Source organism: Lepidochelys kempii, chromosome 6 (genome assembly GCF_965140265.1).
Source record: "Lepidochelys kempii isolate rLepKem1 chromosome 6, rLepKem1.hap2, whole genome shotgun sequence".
Taxonomy (NCBI): domain Eukaryota; kingdom Metazoa; phylum Chordata; order Testudines; family Cheloniidae; genus Lepidochelys; species Lepidochelys kempii.
The window spans coordinates 41,928,367-41,952,819 of record NC_133261.1 but is presented as its reverse complement, the minus strand read 5'-3'; the positions used below and the strand labels follow the sequence as shown (position 1 = coordinate 41,952,819).

At 39.3% G+C, this 24,453-nt stretch overlaps 1 protein-coding gene across 1 annotated transcript in view; it reads right to left on the bottom strand.

Annotated features, from left to right (window-relative positions):
• CCDC73 (coiled-coil domain containing 73) overlaps positions 1-24,453 on the bottom strand; it is a 140,480-nt gene that overhangs the window by 52,052 nt on the left and 63,975 nt on the right. The window contains exons 9-12 of the mRNA XM_073350326.1: positions 14,948-15,083; positions 11,729-11,808; positions 3,474-3,602; positions 3,048-3,107 (exon numbers count right to left, since the gene is read on the bottom strand). Of these exons, the coding sequence (XP_073206427.1) occupies positions 3,048-3,107; positions 3,474-3,602; positions 11,729-11,808; positions 14,948-15,083 (405 nt within the window). The remainder of the gene's footprint in view (positions 1-3,047; positions 3,108-3,473; positions 3,603-11,728; positions 11,809-14,947; positions 15,084-24,453) is intronic.

Below are 24,453 nucleotides of genomic sequence, written 5' to 3'. Positions count from 1 at the left end.
ACTAAACAAACAAAATAGCAATTCAAAACATAAGTAGCAAAAAGCAAAAACTGAAAATATTTTAACATTCCATAACAAGTGGGCACTGTCAAACATAAGAATGGCCATATGGGGTCAGACCAATGGTCCACCTTGCCAAGTATCCAGTCTTCCAACACTGGCGGGGTGCCACATGCTTCAGAGGGAGTGACTAGAACAGGACAATTTATTGAGTGATTCACCCTCTGTCAGCTAGGCCCAGCTTCTAGTGGTCAGAGGTTTAGAGACACCCAGAGCATCCCTGACCATCTTGGCTACCAGCCATCAATGGACCTAGTCATGAACTGATCTAACTCTTTTTTATAAAACCAGTTATACTTTCAGCCTTCACAACATCTCCTGGCAGAAGAAGTACTTCCTTATTTGTTTAAAACCTGCTGCCTAGTGATTTAATTGTGTGACGCCTGGTTCATGTGTTATGTGAAAAAGTAAATAACACTTTATTTACTTGCTCTACAGCATTCATGATTTCAAGACATCTATCATATTCTCCTTGGTTTTCTCTTCTCCAAGCTGAACAGACCCAGTCTTTTTTAATCTCTCCTCATATGGAAGTTGTTCCTTACCCATAATCATTTTTGTTGCCCTTCTTTGTCCCCTTTGCACATCTAATATATCTTTTTTGAGATGGGGCAACCAGAACTGCATGCAATATTCCAGGTGTGGACATACCATTATTTATATAGTGTCATTATGATATTTTCTGTCTTCTTATCCCTCCCTTTCCTAATGGTTCCTAACATTCTCTTAGCTTTTCTGTCTGCTGCTGCACATTGAACACGTTTTCAGAGAACTATTCACAATGAATCCAAGATCTCATTCTTGAGTGGTAACAGCTAATTTAGATTACATCATTTTGTATGTATATTTGGGATTATGTTTTTCAAGGTGTATTACCAACATTGAATTTCATCTGTCATTTTGTTGCCCGGTCATCCAGTTTTGTGAGATCTCTTTGGATCTAGTTTGAGTAGGTTAGTAACATGAGCAAACTTTGCCACCTCACTGTTTACACCTTTTTCCAGATCATTTATGAAAATGTTGAACAGCAATGGTCTCAGTACATATCCTTGAGGGTCCCTGCTATTTATCTCTCCACTGTGAAAACTGACCATTTATTCTTACTGTTTCCTGTCTTTTAACCAGTTACTGATCCATAAGAGGACCTTCCCTCTTATCCCATGACTGCTTAATTTGCTTAAGAGCCTTTGGTGAGGGACTTAGTCAAAGGCTTACTGAAAGTCCAATACACTATATGCACTAGATCATGTTTGTTGTCCACATGTTTGTTGACCCCCCTCACAGAGTTCTAACAGGTTGATGAGGCATGATTTCCTTTCACAACACGTTGACTCTTCCCCAGCATATCATGTCCATCTAAGTGTCTGATAATTCTGTTCTTTACTATAGTTTCAAGCAATTTGCCTGGTACTGAAGTTGGGTTTACCAGTTTGTAATTGCCAAGTTCACCTCTAGAACCTTTAAAAAAAAATCTGTGTCAAATTAGCTATTTTCCAATCTACTGGTACAGAGGCTGACTTAAGTGACTGGTTATATGCCACGGTTAGTAGTTCTGCAATTTCATATGAGAGTTCCTTCAGAACTCCTAGGTTAATACCATCTGGTCCTGGTTACTTATTACTGATTAATTCCTCAATTTGTTCCAAAACCTCCTCTAATGACACCTCAGTCTGGGAGAGTTCCTCAGATCTGTTACCTAAAAAGAATTGCTCAGATGTGGGAATCTCCCTCACATCCTCTGCAGTATAGACTGATGCACAGAATTCATTTAACTTCTCTGCAATGGCCTCGTCTTCTTTGAGTGCTCATTTAGCATGTTGATCATCCAGTGGTGCCACTGAGTTTGACAGGCTTCCTGCTTTTCATGTACTTGCAAAAAAATTTGTTGTTAGTTTGTCTTTTGCTAGGTGCTCTTCAAATCTTTTTTGCCCTGCCTAATTACAGTTTTGCTCTTGGCTCGCCAGAGTTGATTTTTATTTATCAGAGTAGGATTTGACTTCAAATTTTTAAAAAGATGTCTTTTTGTCTCTACCTGCTTCTTTTATGAGTTTTTAGCCATAGTGGCTTTTTTTGGATTGGAGGCAGGAGGCTGTTAGTGGATTTATTTTTTTAAATGGGAATACGTGACCATACTCTCAAATGATACAAACATACGCATACACCAGATTGAAAGCATCACTCTATGGCGTATTTTTAGCACAACTTAGGGCTGTGAGAATCATTAAGTTAAACTCTAATAAGCATCCATTACCTATGTTTTCTAGTTCTACTGTCAAGCATTCTTCAAAAACAAAGTCAAAATACAGTCTTCTGAAACTGTGATGGTACTGCTAGATCATCCTTTAATGGGTAAAGTGGTCAGTATTCTGTTCTTTCCCCTCCCTGAGAACAAGTACGTCACTTCTTTGACATGCCTGGTATTAATGACCTATGGGGAGGAAGTCTTTTATGACCTAAGAAAAGATCACTTTTACATGAGATATCCTGCAAAGCAGTGAAGTACACTGCTATTACAGTCAGTGTGTGTTTGAGTAGTTTATTTGGATGCTTGACACATGATCCCAATTTTCACTGGATGGACTACTAGTGAAATGCAAGTAATTTGTTGGGTACCAGTGTGCGGAAAGAGGGAACAAGTATTCTACAACCCTCACTGCATATCTTTATTGAATACATATGTAGAAGATTATTTTCATTGGCATGCTAGGTTTCTCTTGACTGAAAGTTAAATAAATAAATGAAGACTTGGAAATATAATGTGGAAAACAAAATTAATAAAAGAATTTTTGTCCTATTAATTGATCTGATATAAAAACAGTAAGATCCTGTTTTTATTATTAAAATCAACATTAAATTACTTCTGAAAAGTAAAATTCTGAACACTGTTAATTTTAAGAGTTTAGCACGTATTTCTTAAATAGCCAAATATTTTAGATCACAAGTATTATTAATCAACTTTAAACAGCAAATTTGCATTAACCACTCACCTGTTTCTCTTCTTTAATGTGTGCATTTTCTTCACTGAGCTTTTTATTAATCTCTGTTTCCTTAACAAAATATAAAATGAACACTAAGTAATGTATGAAAATATTATGCAACAATCTTTAATATTAATAATATTTTCTTTAATAAAATTACATTAAACTGATTTTTCATCCTTATCTAGAGCTATTTAATTAAATTTAGTGCTTGAAAGAAATTTGATCTTATAAATACTAAAATATCTTACATTTATAATTTAGTTAGTTTCCTAGAAAATGTAGTATTTAAAATCAAATAATTGTCACTAAATATATTCAGTTCACAAAACTGTATAGCAACATGTATGCATCACTTGGAAATCATTACAGATGTGTTCTTTAAATGAGCAATAGGAAACATTAGCCAACAAATGTTAAGAGCTTCTTGAATACCATTCTGATTTTTTGTTGTAGTTCTTGTAACTGCTGTTCCTTTGCTGTAAGATCGATGTTTTCTTCTCCCACCCTGTACTGACATGTGACCTTGGATCTTATCAAGTCTGTAGTTACTTTCTTCAGTTCCTTAACACAGGAAACATGCATAAATAGTTCATCCAGTATCAGCATTGCAACTCAAAACAGACAAATCTTTAGACTATCCTGACTTGTGCCCTTTCTTTTAAAAAGTACAGAAACACCAAAATAAATGAAATTAAGTAATATACATTAAATGAATAGTAATGACTGTTTATGTTTTTAACTATCAGTGAAAAAAAAAAAGAAAGCATCAAGTCATCTACCATGAGGGGTTGTATAAATATTGCTACTGCCTCTCCCTATTACAAAAGTACTAGAGTTACATTATAGTTGATATGGGTAGGGAACGCCTATGCTGAGCCATACAACAGGAGTAAAGTACCCATTAGTACACCAATGACAACGTCTGGGTACTTCTGGGAAATAGCAGAAAAAAAGGAAGAGCAGTGGATATCTGGCAAAAACAGGAACAGACCATAAATTTTTGGGATCTTTGCTTTCTCTGTAACATTAATTACTTAATCTCAAGAGAACACTAAATTAATTTAATATTAGAAACCTTTACAACATGATTTTCCATTTAAAATATGCCTTTGATTTTACAGCCTTTATAATCTTTTAAATATCCTGCACTTTTTAAAAAAAACATTATCTGTTTTCTAACTAGTTTATCCAAAGCGGCTAGTGCAGCAAATAAACAGCAAATGCTTTGATCTCATTAAATTACAACTTATAGTTCCTGGACTCATAAATATTATGCCCTTTTCTCCCCCACCCTCCCTTTCTGGTGCAAGGTAGTCTGTTTAATATCGCTCTCTCCTTGAGCACTCTGACGTTTACTCAGACAAACTGCAGAGGTTATGAATGCTGTTCACAGATAGTATCAAGAATTCTTCATGATGCCATAGTTGTGAACCAAGCATTCAGAATGGTAATAGTTTTATCTAGCAACTATGTTTGGTCTGTTTAACTTTTCTCTACAAAACTGGAATTCCATCTTATCACAGAAACAATGGTTTAACTGTTCTGGACAAAATCATATACCAGTGCAAAAGAAAAAAATGAAGATTATCTTGCATGTGAAATTCATGAAAATAGAGTTATATGAAAGAATATGTCTATAGCTATTACTTTCAATTAATTCATTTTTTATTATCTTTAATACTCTGTAGTCATAAGTGAATTTACAGTGCTCTTACATAGACAAAGTATAATTGTTTGTTTAATTTGAAGACAGGAAAGAGAATAGTATTACTTTAGAAATGTGATATTTTATAATCTGAAAATTATAGGATTAGGAAATTTTCAGTTTTTTCATACAAAAATTAGACAATACTCATTATGTTAGTTTTTACTGAAAGGGTCTATACAACAAGTAACAAAACATATTTTCAAAATTAAATGTGAGAGGTTTGACTTTGAGGAAGTGAGTACTATGTCAATTTTTTGGATGCACTATCTGTATAGGAGACAGTTGTTAGATTCTGTGTACTATAAAGCCCAATGGATAAGCAAGTGCAAATACTGTCTATGGCTCTGATACTGCATGCTTTCTAAAACTCAGGATTTACTGCCATGCACAAAAAGAATCCTACAAAGTAGTCAGTTTGGTCCTTACTTCATATCTTGCACTGTAAAAACAAAAAAGAAATCTATTATGCACATTTATATTGTGGCCATGGAGGTTAGGTAGAGGAGTGGGAGGTCTAACTGAGGAATATATATATTTATTTTCTTTTATACCAATACCGCAAATCTGGTATATCTGACCATGTAGATAGAGAAAATACTAATAGTCAGATCTAGAGACAAACCCACTCACCAATGGCAAGTAGAGAACTTTCTGTGGTGAGTGCAGGGGCCTAGGCCATCACTTTATGAAGAATTTTAAGTTTTGAAATAAAAATAATTACGTTTCTAGCCTTTATGGCTTCAAAGGTAATGTTCCAAATATGAACCAAATGTAAACAGATGCAGTGTTTTCATCCAAACAATCAGTTGTAAGCACCAGAGAATTACAGGTTGTAAGAAATAGCCAGCATGGGTTTATCAAGAATAAATCAGACCAAACCAACCCAATTTTCTTTTTGGATAGGCTTCCTGGCCTAGTAGATGAGGAGAAGCAGTAGATGTGATATATCTTGATTTTATTAAGGCTTTTCACACAGTACACAACTGGTTGAAAGACCATACTTAAAGAGTAGTTATCAAAGGTTTATTGTCAAATTGGGATGGTGTATCTAGTGGGATCCTGCAGGAGTCCATCCTGGGTCCAGGTCTATTCAATATTTTCATTAATGACTTGGATAATGGAGTGCAGAGTATGCTTATAAAATGTGCAGATGACACCAAGCTGGGAGAGGTTACAAGCACTTTGGGGAACAGGATTAGCATTCAAAACAACCTTGACAAATGGGAGAATTGGTCTGAAATCAACAAGATGAAATTCAATAAAGACTAGTGCAAAGTACTACCACTTAGGAAGGAAAAATCAAACACCCAACTACAAAATGGGAAATAACTGGCTAGGTGGTAGTAGATCTGGGTGTTATAATGGATCACAATTGAATGTGAATCAGCAGTGTGAAGCAGTTGTGAAAAAGGCTAATATTCTGGGGTGTATTACTAGGAATGGCGTATGTTAGACATGGGTGGCAAGTGTCCTTCTCTACTCAGTACTGCTGAGCCATCAGCTGGAGAACTATGTCCAAATCTGGGTGCTGCACTTTAAGGAAAAGATGTAAATAAATTGAAGACAGTCCAGAAAAGAGCAAACAAAAATGATAAGTTTAAATAAAACCCTCAGTATGAAGAAAGGTTAAAAAAAACTTGGTATGTTTAGCCTTGAGAAAAGAAGACTGAGGGAGAACCTGAGGACAGTCTTCGAATATATTAACGACTATTATAAAGAGGACAATGATCAATTGTTTTCCATGTCTACTAAAGTAGGACAAGAAGTAATTGGCTTAATCTGCAGCAAGGAAGATTTAGGTTAAATATTAGGAAAAATTTTCTAACTATAAGGGTACTTAAGTAAGGCTTCCAAAGGAGGTTGTGGAATCCTCATGAATGGAGATTTTTAAGCACAGGCTAAACAAACACCTGTCAGGAATGGTCTCAGTTTATTTGGTCCTGCTTCAGTGCAGGAGGCTGGACTGACATCTCAAAGTCTCTTCCAGCCCTACATTTCTATGATTCCTAAGTCTACTGTATCTGAGCTCTAGTGTTTCAGCTTTTTCTTCTAACTTTCTTAGAGGTTTCTACCATAACAAGACACTGGTTGGTTTCAGAACTGCTATTCAGAACCCTGTAACCAAAGTGAACCTGACAATGAATTATGTCAGTTTCATTCTATTGCTGCATGGGAAAGCTAAGAGATGCAGCTGAGATACTGGACCCTTTGAACTGGCTGGTGGCCCTGTCCCCAATCTTTTGTGTTGTCCTCTCTCCACTATCTTCTGTGGTGAATTCCTCAAGCTTTGTTCAGTATAATTTTTAAGGGTTTGTTTCTTTCAACTGTTATCTTTGCCAAGTTTCAATTTAAGCATTTCATAAATAATCATTACCAAATACTTGAAATGAAACCTGCCAAATGTAATAGCTAAAACCAAATATCCTAAAATACAAAATATTGAGAATGAAACCTATGCCACAGTCCTGTTAAGACAAGGCTGCAATTGAAAGGAGTTCAGGTCAGGAGAAGGCTATATCCTCCCACAAGTAGTAGAATGAGTCATTTTAAGAGAATCACAATGTCCCAAGGCCAGTTCTAAAAATTTTGGTAATCAAACAAACATACATAGTCTGTCTAAAAACCAATTAGATACACTTTGCTTGGGGCACATACACTTGCGCCAATCTAACTTAGGAGCCACCACAGTTGCATATTGGACAGCTCCAATCTAATGTCCTGGATCTGTATGTGCCATTCTCTTAATCTTGGAGGTGTAACTTACTTTTACGGCTACGAGTACAAGTTAAATTATATTCTCCAGCTTCAGACTCCTATCAGTAGCAACTCTATGAGAGCAATTACTCCTGATCTGGGGCTAAACTTCCTAATGGCTTTGAAAATGGCTGACAGCCCACTGAGAGTAGAGCACACAGAGTAGTAAATTTATTCCTGCTCCAGCACTGAGGCTGGTTCAGGGACTAAGGGGGATGGACAACTTGTATGCCTCAGATCCTGGAGCCGTCACAGGCAAGATCAGCCCAATGCTAGTTAGGTCAGCCATGTGAGTTGTACCCTGGATGTAAGAACCCTTTTGGGCCTTGTAGCTATTGGTAATAGCCAGGGTGCAGGATACACCCCTTCTTGATCCCAGCTTGTTCCAAATATGCTTTACTGTGATGGGGGTTCCCGTCTGCTTTGTGTTTTCTGCAGATGCACCCTACACTACAGTGGAGCTATTCTACAAAGGGGTTCACTTTGTGGTCACTTTGCACTGGCTAGGCTGGCACGAACTGACCATGAGCAAAATGAATCAGGCCCAGAACATTTATGATTTAGTCCTGACACCTCTCCCTTTTCACAAGACCCATATTTCCAGTCTGTAGTCAGAACTGAGAAGCCTCCCACACAGTTGTAAAGCAGCAATGCAGTGTAAACCACTGTATAACTTGCTTGCTCACCAGAAATGGTGGACAAGCAATCAAGCTGCTAAATGGCAGAGCCGATCAAATTTTGGATATAATTTTTGCAACATTTTTTATTGAAAATTCTTTTTTTTACTGAATTTCAACATTTTGATGAAATGTCAAAATTAGAAATTGTGATGAATTCTCCAAAATTGTCTAGAAACATAACAAATTATCAAGAAAACAGCCTCTTAAAGGTTTGGATAAAAAGCAGCAAACACCGAATAACTTACTGAGTTTTTTGGGATCAGGGAGGTTTTTTAAAAAGTAACAAAATAACTCAGGCATGAATTTCAGTATATTTTTCTCAGAACAGCAATTTCTTATATACACAGCTTTGACACACCACATTCTATGACTACTGTGAATTTTCCAAATCCTTTTTGTTTAGGAACTCAGCTTACTCTCAATTATTTTATATGATGTTTTCTACTTGTAAAACTGTTTAAAAAATGGGTAAACATCCTGCCTGTATTGTGGCATATGGCACTTCCATCACTATATGCAAGAAGGTGATGAGGCTCCTGCTTGAACAACAACAGGCAGAGGGTTAACTCGCAGTGTAGTTCTCTCACCAGTGCTAAATGTGGAGGAAGCATTTGAAGAGTGAAGGTCCAATTAGACGTTTACAAGAAAACCAAGACACTTTATAAAAGCATGTCATGGTAGTCAAAGGAGGAAAGGAGACTTTTTTTTTTGCTTATATAAAAATATTTTCTTTTCATTTATACCCCTAAAGCTCAAGAATAAATCCTGGAGGAAAAAAATCTTAGTGAAAGATTGTGTTGCTGGATACAGTGTACAATTTTCTTGCCCTCACCTATTAAAAAGTCCTAATAATTATTTCATAAAATTGTTCTGGGTTTTTCCTTTAACCAAAATAACTAATCCAATTTACTATTACGTTCACACATTTCTGGAATTTTGAGGTTTATCATGAAGCCTTAATCTGGACGTAGTGCAGGATCAGACCCCAGTTCCAGTGTATGCCTCTCAGTTATGCAAAAGCCAGTTTTCGTGGACTCCACACAATTTTTGATCCTGCCTGAGAATGTGAACCATTCTACATAGACTAAAATTCATTTCTCAAAGATTAAGACTTCTGTGGTCAAAATGCACCACATAGTTATATTTGTTCTGAAGAGGAACACACTGTTGAGATTAACCATTTTAAAACAAATCCCCCATTTTAGTTTTGTTTTTCAAAACCATTTACTTTTGGGGAGTGGATTTTTGGTATAATGCTATTATCATTTGAATAACGGATTTGGACTGAAGCCTTTTCTAAAAGCTATAAAACCGCTTCATAATTTGCACACCCTTTTGAGTAATTTCACAACGTTGTGCTTTATCATTAAGTTTCTAAGTATGATTTTAACAATAGACATAGCTCTGACCTTTTGGATCAAACAGTCATTTTGGAACTTGGTATTTTTGAATACTCAAGGTGTGCCTTATACTCTAGTATGCAACTAAAAATAAATTAGATTTAATTAGTGATTTATCTTTGCTGTTATTAAAACTGTGAGCACAAAATAAATGTCTGCAATAGGCAACAAGCTTGAGATTGAAAGAAACAGATGAAAAAGGGTCTTAATTAATTAAACTGTCTATCTCAGGGTATAATTGATTTCTGGACCAGATTTTGAAAGGCATCATACCCCAATGAACCTCAACAATGAGAAGCTGTGTATTCTATTAAAAACTGAAAAACAATACTAGGTGCAGGTAGAATTTTAAAGCATTGCTGTACTCATCAACCTCACTTTTCAGAAATGCAAGAGTCACAGTGAGTAAATGTCCAATTTTGATCAGCTTAAAACAAACTTAAATGGTAACTGAATCCCTCTCCTAAACAACTAATTTTCCCTCTTGCAAGTAGTAGTCTCAAGACTCCTGAACAGGTAGTTTCATGTAGCAACAGCGGGAGCAGGACCACAAAGTCATCTGTCTGAAGATATCAGTGCAACAGAAACCCAAAGGAGATTGGGAGTGGAGCAGTGAACTGGTTCTCTTCCAAGCTTTCTGGGAGCCTGATGATCAAGGGGAAAACATTGTTGGATCTCCCTTCAAATAAAAGGAAGTGGGGAGGAGGAGGCAAGAATAAGGTGGCATTATGGACAGAGATGAAATTAGATGAGCATTGCAGGGGTTGCCTTTGCTTTTCTCCTGTCTCCCTTTAATTGGCTGCTAGAAGCGAAGAGAGAACTGCCCCTCCTGACACACACATTGATCCTTTTAGCTTGCCTCACTCACCTGCTTAGGAGAAAGGGAAAATCCAAAGAGATGTCCGGCAACTACTATAGTTCTGCATGTGTGAGGGACAGGAGGGAGCTCAGTGGCGGGGTAGCCTCACTGTCCACATGTCTTGTGCCCCCCATTCACCATGGTTACACGTGTCCCAAAGCTCTCCATTTATTTTAGTGATGCTGCAATGTTTTTTTTTTCTCCCAGGCTACCAGACTTCTTTTATAGGCATAGGTGCTCTTTTGCCCATTCCCCATATGCCAGGGGTTCTCAACCTTTTTCTTTCTGAGGCCCCACCAACATGCTATAAAAACTCCATGGCCCACTTGTGCCCAAGAACTGGTTTTCTGCATATAAAAGCCAGGGCCAGCATAAGCAGGGCAATTGCCTGGGGCCCCAGTGACGCTATATTGCTCAGGCTTCAGCTGCAGCCCTAGGGGTTTCAGCCCCTTGCGGTGGGGCTTCAGCTCTCTACCCTAGGTCCAGCAAGTCTAATGCTGGCCCTGCTTGGTGGACCCCCTGAAATCTGCTCACGGCCCCCCCAGGGAGTCCCAGACTCCAGAGCAAGAACCACTGCCATACTCTATCTCAATGGTTTTCAACTGGGAAGGGAGGCCACAGAGTATGTCTAAGGGGTCTGCAAAAGGCTGTGGCTTTCAAAGTGGGATTTGCAGACTATGTAAGATTTCCATTTGAAACTTTTAGGGGTCCAAGAATGAAAAAAGGTTAAAAATCACTGTTTTATCTCCTTGTGGCTACTCTGAAAAGTACCATCTATTGCTTCTCTCTATGGGGTGGGAGAGGCAATGGCAACAGAGCAAAGGAGAAAGCCATCCTACCAGTTATTGGCAAGGAAGAAATTGGGATGAGTGAAGATCAATGACAGTTCCTATATGCCAGGAACTCCTCAGAGCTGCCCAACATTTGATGAGCTTTCCTCCCACATATTTTTTACACAGGAAGGGGAGCATATAACATAATACCTACCTTTTATATAGTGCTTTTCATCCACAGATTTCAAAGCACTTTATAAAGGAGGTCAGTAGCATTATCCCCATTTTACAGATGGGGAACTGAGACACAGAGAGGGATGTGACTACACAAGGTGACCCAGCAAAGTAGTGACAGAGCCAGGAACTGAACCCAGGTATCCTGAGAGCCAATCCTAGCCACTTAGCCATTATGAAGAATAGCGCTACAATTTGTATGTTATTATTCTTACTACTTCTACTGAAGGTCCTCAAAGAAACCCAACTAAACATATGGAAAATACATACTGAACTTACCTCCTTTAGATTATCTATTTCAGACTCTTGTCTTTTATTCACTGATGCCAGTTTCTTATTAAGTTGTAGTGCTTCCAGCACTTTAATGAAAAAGAAATCAAAAACATCCTCAAAACATGCCTTTAAATTAAAATTTCATGTGGTTATATACACTGTAATATATACATAACTTCATTAACAAACTCTGTGAAAAAAAGAGAAGGTTGCAAGTGTCTCAATTATTTAGTTTTACTGTAGTAATGCCTAAAATACTCAGTTAGGATTAGGCTGATTTATATTATCCTGGTACAGCTCAAACCTTTAGGTTTTTACAGAGGGGTAGAATTTTTGTAAGAAAAGTGTAATATAATTGTGGGTATTAGCTGGATTTTAATTAATTTTCAACCTTAACATTTTAACCAATGATGATGTTTGTGCTTTTCTGTTACTTTTTATTATCATCAAAAGTTTAAATCAGATTATCTATAAGGTGAGGAAGCAGGCTCTACATAATTTATGAGACCCATCAAAATGCGGCTTCCCTTCCACAGAGTTTAGCAAATCCATAGGATCTGTAGGGGCAATTATACCTAGATGGAATACGGAGGTAATGGACAGTAGTAAGGCAATAGAGGAGACATAAAATCTACTTTTATCTACATTGAAAACTTTGAGTGAAATCCTGGCCCTATTGAGGTCAATGAAAGTTTTGCCATTGATTTCAATGGAGCCAGAATTTCACTCTAAAAGTGTTTAAAATACTACATCTAGAAAACTGTACATGTTCCCCAGTCTCTGTATTTCTCAGTCTCCTCTATCCCTATCCATTCACCTTGATCTCCTGTACTTTCTCTTCATCCCTTATTCCATGCTCTTCCTGTCGTGCGCCCTCTTTTTACCTCTTCAAAACCTCCCATTCCAAAATTGGGTAGCACAGGTCTACGCCATCCAGTGCCTACTCCTTTTTAATCCCCCCACCTCCCTGCTCAGGCATTTACAGCTTGTCAATTTCAGGTGGAATATTTGAAAGTTGGGTTTATAATGTGATCAGGCTTATAATAGCCTCAGTAATAGTATTATGAGAGAGATTTTCAAATTAAATATGTGCATTACAAAATGTAACACGCTTCTTAAAATGTCCCAAGACAACTTTCCAATACATAAAATATCATAGGTGAAATTCTGTCCAACTGAAGTCTATGACAAAACTCCCACTGACTTCAGTGGAGCCAGGATTTCACCTTCATGGTTTTAAAGCCTGGTAGATTGAAACAAATAATAACAATAAATAAAGCCAGAGTTAAAAGTGCTGGATCCCATTAGAAAGAGGGGCATCTCTACTATACAACTACATGAAGCACCAATTTTTAACTTCAACATTTTCAAAGTCTACAAATTGTTTTCATAAACACAATTTTTAATCCCAGGAAAACAGTAGGTTAGAAATTAGAGGTTTATTTTATATATTGATTCCTGTGACTTTTCCATTCACTGTAGATTCATATTCAGAATTTACAAGTGATCTACATGCTTAATATGGCTGTTACATACCACAGTATAAAATTAATTTGTCTTCAGTAAGAGATACACTGTAGTTACTATGGTGAATAGCTCATGTTCTTGTTGAACAGAAGCACTTATATTGCTGTTATATTTAATCTTTTCCAGCGGTTTACTTTGCAAATACTTTGCATAATAAAATATATTTATACATATTCCAAATTATGTAAATACAGAAAGCTTATCTTATTTTTCCATAAAAATCACAAAAAAACATTTTCTGCATAGGACAAAGAGTAAACAGGACTTTTCCATGATAAATAAAAAGAAAGAACAGCAAATATTTCTTTTGTTTTATATATTAAGCACAACTGTATTTCAGAAGATATGAGCATGAGGAATAACTCCAGCCACTAAAATGCCAAGAATATTCACAGAACAGGCCACCAATTTATTCTTATCTAAATATAAAAAGCTAGTTAGTTTAAGGTTTTGAAAAATTAACCTCACTTAGACAAGCCTTTTTTGACATATAATGCTTGGATTTTTTCCTTTCTTTTTTACAACTAATATTTATTTAATATTTAATATTTATTTTTACAACTAATATTTATTTATATTCCATATGTGTATTTACATATACATATACAGACTGAATGTTCAAAGATCTGTGCACATGTTTGCATGCAGCCAAAAAGGATGTACAAAACACTAAATATATACATGCAAGTCAAGGTTGTGTCCATGAAATGGTGTGGTCACATATAAATTCATGACTTATATGCATATAACAGGGTTTTTTTTTTCTACAGAAGATCTGTGGGTGCAAAATTGCATGAACTTTTAAATATTTGAGCTATAGGTTTTAATTTTGGTATTATTTTATGGAAGAAAAACATATTTGGTGCAAAACTTATGCATCAGTAAGCACACATAAATACTTGGTGCAATTTTGTCATATACCAACAGATTCACAAATAGTTTTGTAGAATTTAAGCACAGATATGGGAATGAGTGTTTGGTACAGACTTGTTACACTTGAGTATCTATTTATGCAGTATTTAAAAAAAGAGAGTGCTAGATGATGTTGTTCATCTAGTTCTATTTATTTTTCCTGTTTTATTATTTTCTATTTCTGTACAATTGACAATGTATTTAATTTAAAACATGAATCAGAGTTGGAGACTGTCAATTGAGATTGTCGATGGCTGGAAGGTGGCAGCAAACCCCTCATCTCCTCAAGGAGGGAAAAAGTAGTCTGGCTTCCCAATTATTCTAAGGGCTAGATTCTGCGAGGTCCTGATGAGGTTTCCTGAAAGGTGCTGAATGGCTTCAACTCTCAGGGTGAAATCTTGACCCCACTGAAGTCAAAGGCAAAACCCTCACTGATTCCAGTGGAGCCCGGATTTCACCCTCAGTGATGTCAATCACAGGTAAGGGCACTCAGCACTCTGCAAGATACCTTTAAGCTCTTTGTAGGACTGACGTCTATGATCTTTGCTCACTGGGATACAGGAAGCACCCATGAAACAGATAACTAGAGGCACTGGACCTAGGTACAGGGTTCAGAAATTCTTCTCCCTCCTGTCCATCACAGAAACTCATCAGTTCCACCTAGGCATGGTCCTATAATGCCATGGAGAAGACAGGATTAACCTCTAAAATGTTAAAACACTCATTGAAGAAGGAAAAAACACTACAAAAATAACTACTGTAGGACTACATTTAAGAAAGATTTACCATTCTGCTCTAATTTCTCATGAGCCCCTTTTATCTTTCCAAATTGACATGTGATAGTAGCATAGCATTTCTCAACTTCATTCAGTTTCTTATGATGTTCCTCCTTTGCCATTATGTGCAATTGTAGTTTTTGATCCTGTTGGAAACAGGAATCAAGTATCAGTTTAATGAGCAATTCTAGCAATTATAAATGTGCTGGCCAAACTTTCAACTATTATCAGACAGATAAATCAAAGCATCATACTCAAACAACAATATTCTGAATCAAATGGAACTGCAAAGAGATTTAAAGAAGAATAGTATATTTTAATTATCTAAATAAAATAATTTCAATGTATTATTTGCTAAAAACAAAAGCTCACCATTTACTACTAAACAGTAGCTAGGGATTTTAAAAGTTTCTGTATTCTAAAGGAAGCATCTAAAATGTAAGTCACCTCTCAAAAACAAAAGTTAGGCTCAAACAGGTTAAAAATATTGGAACACAAATGCAAATCAGTATCAGATTCATGGACAATTATGGAATAAGTCATTCATAGGGGAAGTTTCTTCCTAACCACTGCCAATCAATGGTTGTTTTATGCCCAGAAAGATGAGGGATTATATCCCTTTTATTGAACCAACTTCTGTTTGTGAACAAGACAAGCTTTCGAGCTATACAGAGCTCTTCTTCACGTCTGGGAAAAGTACTCAGCATTTCACAGATAAATACAAGGTGGAAAAGACTGTTTGCATCAATAGTTAACACACTGAATGTAAGCTTCACAACTTTGCTAGCTGCTAAAAATCATGGTGTAAAGAAACTGTATTTATGGCTTTTTACAACATCTGTAACCCACTGGCCCCCTCTTTTTTAGACCTATGACTGCAGAGGTGTTAACAGCCCACTTCACCTTGAATGGACTCTTATAACACGTGTTAACTACTTAAGCTAAACAATCTGTTCCACCTTGTAGTTAGCTGTGACACTGAGTACCTTTGCTAGACCTGAAGAGCTCTGAGTAGCTCAAAAGCTTTACTCTTTTACCAACAGAAATTGGTCCAATAAAAGATATTACCCCACCCACCTTGCCTTTCTACTATCCTGGAACCAACACACCTACAACAATACTGAAAACATAATTTTTTCTGTGATATGGTGGCCAGAAATGAACAGTATTCTAGGTGACACATCACTCATTTATTGTAATGCAGATGTAAAACTACTTATTATCCCTTTCTTTACTTCAGATTTTAGTCTTTCTTCTGGTTTGTTCTGGTTTGTTTTGTTGTGGGTTTTATTTTTGTTTGTTTTGTTGTTGTTTTTTGTTAGTTTTTTTTTAAACTATTAAATGTGCTCAATTTTCCTCTTAATTTCCTTTAAAAATACAGAGGAAAATTCATCCCTGTGTAACTCCATTAATTTACTTGGACATACATTGCATTTGTTAAACTACTAGGGAATAACACAGAAATCAAACAGGTTGGGCCAAATTCATTCCTGTATGTAACTTCAGTGGAGCTACATAGGGATGAATTTTGCCCAACATGCTTGACTTCTGTGGTGTTCCCTTCCTGCAGGCTAACAAATTCAATATATGTCCAAGCATCAGAAGATGATGAAATTTGATGGTAATCAAAAGAAATGGCCAGCATAAGACTAGCAAAATAACATATATATAATACAAATTTTTCATGTTGTATAAGACAATAAAATTAAACTCAATACAGCAAATTGAAAGTTGTAATGGAAGCACAGATAAAGAAACAGCAACCACTTATAAAATCACTTCCAGCTATTCAACCTATGAATTTTCATATAATTCTTCTCTCTTTTCCAATCCTTTACTTATATCAGCACAGAAAAACCATCCAAATAACTGCATTTAGGTAATGCTAGGGATGTGAATGAAACCAACAAAAATAAGAAAAGAAAGTTAATGACGACACTTGATTATTACTTTTTCTTCTGACAGTGGTTCAGACATGTTTATTCTATTACTCTCACATGAAGTGCAAATTTTTCTTCTGCTCCAGGCAGATGATGGTAGAAGGAGCCTAGAAGCCTCTAAGGTAGGCAATCGTTGCTGATAATCCAACTATTTCCCTCTATCATGCTTTAGGTGATATGCCACCTCAGCTACACCAAGGTGGCTTGAAAGAAGTATACCACAGAGTAACGCTTCAATGCCAGACACACTATATTGGGCCATAACTGGAACATGGCAAATCAGTCCCAGGGATGGAACCACTTGTGGCCAGTTCAGGAACACCCATAGTGTCTTTCCATGGCATCAGACAGCTCAGAAATTTCAGTTAACGGTGGAGTTACCCACACCCATGAGGGATTTCCTGTCAAGGTTTAGGTTTGGTTCATTTGATTCAGTTACTTATTCAATAAACCCATGACCTGTATAACCACCAGATAATTTCCTGGTCTTTGTTTCTTTATTTGTGGCCTGGCATTAAGTAACCCATGCTTATCTTTTCGTCTTGCCTCTAGGTCTTGTGCTCTGAAGTAGCCAGGCACAGCGTGATAAGCTAAGAGCCATGTCAATTTAAATTGAATTTCTTTTCTGTAATCTCTGTGTGTGTCAAAACCTTAAATAGACCTATATATAAATGTATACATTGGTATGTTCTCCTCCCGATGCAGGTAATTTCCATTACTCTTAAAGATTTGATTAATTTTCATATTAAATGAGATACAATGTAGGGCAAATTGACCCTATAGTGCAGGAACTATTTTTAACCCCCGGCTTACTTTAGTAAAAATGCATTACAATAAATGCATCATATTTAAAATGTTACAAAACCGTGTGTGTATTAAGAATCCCAAGCTTTGACAATATCATACTTTGAAGAATTATGGCAAAATCTGAAGGAAATTTCTCCCAATCTTCTGGTTTTTTCCCCCCAAGATCTGCAAATTTTTTGAATTTTGTTTTTTAACTTGGCAATATTTTATCTTACTGTTTTGTCACCTTCTTTCCTCATGATAGGTCAACATGCCATCCCCCTATATCTTTCTCAGTGGGGAAATGGAATGTCATTGCCTTCACATATTCTGAACAGATGTTCGGCTAGGAAGAACGTGCTATTTTGCTATTTCCCCATGTTCTTGCCAAGGGAGAAAGAGACTGGCCTGCTGTCCCTCAAAGTCTGGCCCAAACATGAGTTCTGGTGGAAAAGCCACACTCCTGGCTTCATTCCCAGTAAAGGTAAGCAGACTGGTTTGCCACTTCCTTAACATCCTTCCCAGCAGGGATGTAAAACAGTCTTCCACTCAGGCCCTAACATCCCTCCCCTAAAATAATTGTTGGGAACAAAATAGAGGAAATCTGGAAGGAGTCTATAGGAGAGAGAGGGTCTGATCCTGGAGCTTTCACAGAAGTCTGTTCCTATTAGAGTGGGAAGCCATGGAATCTTACTTCTTCAGTCTGACACTCCATGTGGAAAGATGACTACAGTGCCCTTCACCTGAAATAAAGACAATCTGGGATGGGGAGTGGAATTGGTTGTGGCCATGTTGTTTGCTGAAACAGAGTGATTTTCTTGGTGGAATTAGTCCAGAGAAATGGCTCAGGGCCAGATAGCTTGCTGCAGGGAAGACACAAGATGAAGTGTTCACATCTGAGGGATATGCTGGGACTGGAGACACTAGTAGTCAGATATATGCAGTGAGGCTGTCAAGATTCCTCCCCCACTCTGAACTCTAGGGTACAGATGTGGGGACCTGCATGAAAAACCTCCTAAGCTTATCTTTACCAGCTTAGGTCAAAACTTCCCCAAGGTACAAAATATTCCACCCGTTGTCCTTGGACTGGCCGCTACCACCACCAAACTAATACTGGTTGTGGGGAAGAGCTGTTTGGACGCGTCCTTCCCCCCAAAATACTTCCCAAAACCTTGCACCCCACTTCCTGGACAAGGTTTGGTAAAAAGCCTCACCAATTTGCCTAGGTGACTACAGACCCAGACCCTTGGATCTTAAGAACAATGAAAAAGCATTCAGTTTCTTACAAGAAGACTTTTAATAAAAATAGAAGTAAATAGAAATGAAGAAATCCCCCCTGTAAAATCAGGATGGTAGATATCTTACAGGGTAATTAGATTCAAAAACATAGAGAACCCCTCTAGGCAAAACCTTAAGTTACAAAAAAGATACACAGACAGAAATAGTTATTCTATTCAGCACAATTCTTTTCTCAGCCATTTAAAGAAATCATAATCTAACACATACCTAGCTAGATTACTTACTAAAAGTTCTAAGACTCCATTCCTGGTCTATCCCCGACAAAGACAAACTATAGACAGACACTCAGACCCTTTGTTTCTCTCCCTCCTCCCAGCTTTTGAAAGTATCTTGTCTCCTCATTGGTCATTTTGGTCAGATGCCAGCGAGGTTACCTTTAGCTTCTTAACCCTTTACAGGTGAGAGGAGCTTTCCCCTGGCCAGGAGGAATTTCAAAGGGGTTTACCCTTCCCTTTATATTTATGACAGAGGCTGAAGGTGGTAATTGGGAATTGAGAGTACCAGGGAGACAGAGAAGTTATTACTGCAGGAGACTTGAGGCTCGATGATGTGGAAATTATGCACAGAGAGCTATCAAAATCTGTAAATCAAAGCAGGAAAATTTGGCACATCAAATATTTCTTACAAATTTTTTCCCCCTAAAGTCAATCTTTAAAAAAAAAATTAATGCAGTCCAGAACAAGTTTTATTGTTTTTCAGCCACGAACAGTTGTGGATGAATTACTAAAAATGTTGAGACTGCCAAGATAAAAATCATGTTCATATAAAAATTCCTTATGTGTCCCTAATATTTTAGATTATTAAGAATAAAACAGTTTATGAAATATAATTTATTTTTCGCAAATTAGAGTGTTTACTGTTTTCATAATGCTCAACTTAGAGAGAGTGAAACTAGACTGATTACTTTTCATATAATATCGCTCCTTGGTTCTCATGCATAGCATAACGTTTCAGATACTATTGGGAAAAGTTTGAGAGGGGGAAAAACCTAAAAACTTTAGCCCGATCCTCAGCTATATTTGAGGATAACACAGTGCAGGCTGGGGAGGAGTCAAAAAAATGATAAAAAGCTCACCCTGAGTCTATTCTGTGCCAATCCAGCATCAGAACACTCTAAGTTACATTAACTGCCAAGGGACTGATAATGGCTGCTAAGGATCAGCAGGGTTAAGGGGAAGATGTGGCCATGACCTCTTTCCTCAATCATGCCCTCTTGGATCTATGTCAGCTACAGGGAGAAGGCATGGCACAGAAGCCACTTTCACCAAGCCTACACTATCATCCCTTATACTGTCTTGATCCTCCCACGGACTAGAATCCACAGGTATAAAAACTAGGATACTACACTGGGAAATCGGGGCCTTTGTTTTCATTGAAACAGGAGGGAATGAAAAAGGATGACATTAAAATTTTCTATTAATATTTGTTTTTCTAAAATCTTTTTCAAATACAAAACCAAAAATTTTGCCCGGTTGGTTAAAAATTCTAATGTAATTTAGATGACAGTCTCATAAATGGATAACAACCCACAGCAACCTTGATTCCCACAGAAAACTTGATTGCACAACGTGATTATGTATGGTGTGGACAGAATGTGTGAAGATTGCTGTTTTACAGGTTAAAAGAGTGCACAAGCCCAAGACGGCACATCCAGTCCCCAGCAGAAGCAAATGTTGCTATCCTGGCTGGCAGGTTTTCTAAGGGTATGTCTACACTACGAAATTAGGTCGAATTTATAGAAGTCGGTTTTTTTGAAATCGGTTTTATATATTCGAGTGTGTGTGTCCCCACAGAAAATGCTCTAAGTGCATTAAGTGCATTAACTCGGCGGAGCGCTTCCACAGTACCGAGGCAAGCGTCGACTTCCGGAGCGTTGCACTGTGGGTAGCTATCCCACAGTTCCCGCAGTCTCCGCTGCCCATTGGAATTCTGGGTTGATATCCCAATGCCTGATGGGGCTAAAACATTGTCGCGGGTGGTTCTGGGTACATATCGTCAGGACCCCGTTCCCACCCTCCCTCCCCCCGTGAAAGCAAGGGCAGACAATCATTTCGCGCCTTTTTTCCTGAGTTACCTGTGCAGACGCCATACCACGGCAAGCATGGAGCCCACTCAGGTAACCGTCACCCTATGTCTCCTGGGTGCTGGCAGACGCGGTACGGCTTTGCTGCACAGTAGCAGCAACCCATTGCCTTCTGGCAGCAGACGGTGCAATACGACTGGTAGTCGTCCTCGTCGTGTCCGAGGTGCTCCTGGCCACGTCGGCTGGGAGCGCCTGGGCAGACATGGGCGCAGGGACTAAATTTGGAGTGACTTGACCAGGTCATTCTCTTTAGTCCTGCAGTCCTATTGAACCGTCTTATGGTGAGCGGGCAGGCGATACGGACTGCTAGCAGTCGTACTGTACCATCTTCTGCCAGGCAGGCAAGAGATGAGGATTGCTAGCAGTCGTATTGTACCATCTTATGCCAGGCAGGCAAGAGATGAAGATGGCTAGCAGTCGTACTGTACCATCTTCTGCCAAGCAGCCATGAGATGTGGATGGCATGCAGTCCTTCTGCACCGTCTGCTGCCAGCCAAAGATGTAAAGGATAGATGGAGTGGGTCAGAACAAGAAATAGACCAGATTTGTTTTGTACTCATTTTCCTCCTCCCCTGTCTAGATCACACTGCAGTCAGTCACAGAGAAGGCGCAGCGAGGTTAATCTAGCCATGTATCAATCAGAGGCCAGGCTAACCTCCTTGTTCCAATAACAACGATAACTTTGGTGCACCATTTCTTATTGGAACCCTCCGTGCAGTCCTGCCTGAAATACTCCTTGATGTACAGGCACACCCTTTGTTGATTTTAGCTCCCTAAAGCCAACCCTGTAAGCCGTGTCGTCAGTCGCCCCTCCCTCCGTCAGAGCAACGGCAGACAATCGTTCCGCGCCTTTTTTCTGTGCGGACGCCATACCAAGGCAAGCATGGAGGCCGCTGAGCTCATTTTGGCAATTAGGAGCACATCAACCACCACACGCATTATCCAGCAGTATATGCAGCACCAGAACATGGCAACGCGATACCGGGCGAGGAGGCGACGTCAGCGCGGTCCCGTGAGTGATCAGGACATGGACACAGATTTCTCTGAAAGCATGGGCCCTGCCAATGCATGCATCATGGTGCTAATGGGGCAGGTTCATGCTGTGGAACGCCGATTCTGGGCTCGGGAAACAAGCACAGACTGGTGGGACCGCATAGTGTTGCAGGTCTGGGACGATTCCCAGTGGCTGCGAAACTTTCGCATGCGTAAGGGCACTTTCATGGAACTTTGTGACTTGCTTTCCCCTGCCCTGAAGCGCATGAATACCAGGATGAGAGCAGCCCTCACAGTTGAGAAGCGAGTGGCGATAGCCCTGTGGAAGCTTGCAACGCCAGACAGCTACCGGTCAGTTGGGAATCAATTTGGAGTGGGCAAATCTACTGTGGGGGCTGCTGTGATGCAAGTAGCTCACGCAATCAAAGATCTGCTGATATCAAGGGTAGTGACCCTGGGAAATGTGCAGGTCATAGTGGATGGCTTTGCTGCAATGGGATTCCCTAACTGTGGTGGGGCTATAGACGGAACCCATATCCCTATCTTGGCACCGGAGCACCAAGCCGCCGAGTACATAAACCGCAAGGGGTACTTTTCGATAGTGCTGCAAGCTCTGGTGGATCACAAGGGACGTTTCACCAACATCAACGTGGGATGGCCGGGAAAGGTGCATGACGCTCGCATCTTCAGGAACTCTGGTCTGTTTCAAAAGCTGCAGGAAGGGACTTTATTCCCAGACCAGAAAATAACTGTTGGGGATGTTGAAATGCCTATATGTATCCTTGGGGACCCAGCCTACCCCTTAATGCCATGGCTCATGAAGCCGTACACAGGCAGCCTGGACAGTGGTCAGGAGCTGTTCAACTACAGGCTGAGCAAGTGCAGAATGGTGGTAGAATGTGCATTTGGACGTTTAAAGGCGCACTGGCGCAGTTTACTGACTCGCTTAGACCTCAGCGAAACCAATATTCCCACTGTTATTACTGCTTGCTGTGTGCTCCACAATATCTGTGAGAGTAAGGGGGAGACGTTTATGGCGGGGTGGGAGGCTGAGGCAAATCGCCTAGCTGCTGGTTACGCGCAGCCAGACACCAGGGCGGTTAGAAGAGCACAGGAGGGCGCGGTACGCATCAGAGAAGCTTTGAAAACCAGTTTCATGACTGGCCAGGCTACGCTGTGAAAGTTCTGTTTGTTTCTCCTTGATGAAACCCCCCGCCCCTTGGTTCACTCTACTTCCCTGTAAGCTAACCACCCTCCCCTCCTCCCTTTAATCACCGCTTGCAGAGGCAATAAAGTCATTGCTGCTTCACAGTCATGCATTCGTTATTCATTCATCACACAAATAGGGAGATGACTACCAAGGTATCCCAGGAGGGGTGGTGGAGGAGGGAAGGAAAATGCCACACAGCACTTTAAGCACAGCACTTTAAAAGTTTACAACTTTAAAATTTATTGAATGACAGCCTTCTTTTTTTTGGGCAATCCTCTGTGGTGGAATGGCTGGTTGGCCGGAGGCCCCCCCACCGCGTTCTTGGGCGTCTGGGTGTGGAGGCTATGGAACTTGGGGAGGAGGGCGGTTGGTTACAGAGGGGCAGCAGTGGCAGTCTGTGCTCCAGCTGCCTTTGCTGCAGCTCAACCATACACTGGAGCATTCTGGTTTGGTCCTCCAGCAGCCTCAGCATTGAATCCTGCCTCCTCTCATCACGCTGCCGCCACATTTGAGCTTCAGCCCTGTCTTCAGCCCGCCACTTACTCTCTTCAGCCCGCCACTTACTCTCTTCAGCCCTCCACCTCTCCTCCTGGTCATTTTGTGCTTTCCTGCACTCTGACATTATTTGCCTCCACGCATTCGTCTGTGCTCTGTCAGTGTGGGAGGACAGCATGAGCTCGGAGAACATTTCATCGCGAGTGTGTTTTTTTTTCTTTCTAAGCTTCACTAGGCTCTGGGAAGGAGAAGATCCTGTGATCATTGAAACACATGCAGCTGGTGGAGAAAAAAAAAGGGACAGCGGTATTTAAAAAGACACATTTTATAAAACAGTCGCTACACTCTTTCAGGGTAAACCTTGCTGTTAACATTACATACATAGCACATGTGCTTTCGTTACAAGGTCGCATTTTGCCTCCTCCCACCGCGTGACTACCCCCTCAACCTTCCCCCCTCCCTGTGGCTAACAGCGGCGAACATTTCTGTTCAGCCACAGGCAAACAGCCCAGCAGGAATGGGCTATACTGAGTGTCCCTGAAGAAAAGCACTCTATTTCAACCAGGTGACCATGAATTATATCTCACTCTCCTGAGGATAACACAGAGAGATAAAGAACGGATTTTGGTTGAATGCCAGCAAACATACACTGCAATGCTTTGTTCTACAGTGATTCCCGAGTATGTGTTACTGGCCTGGAGTGATAAAGT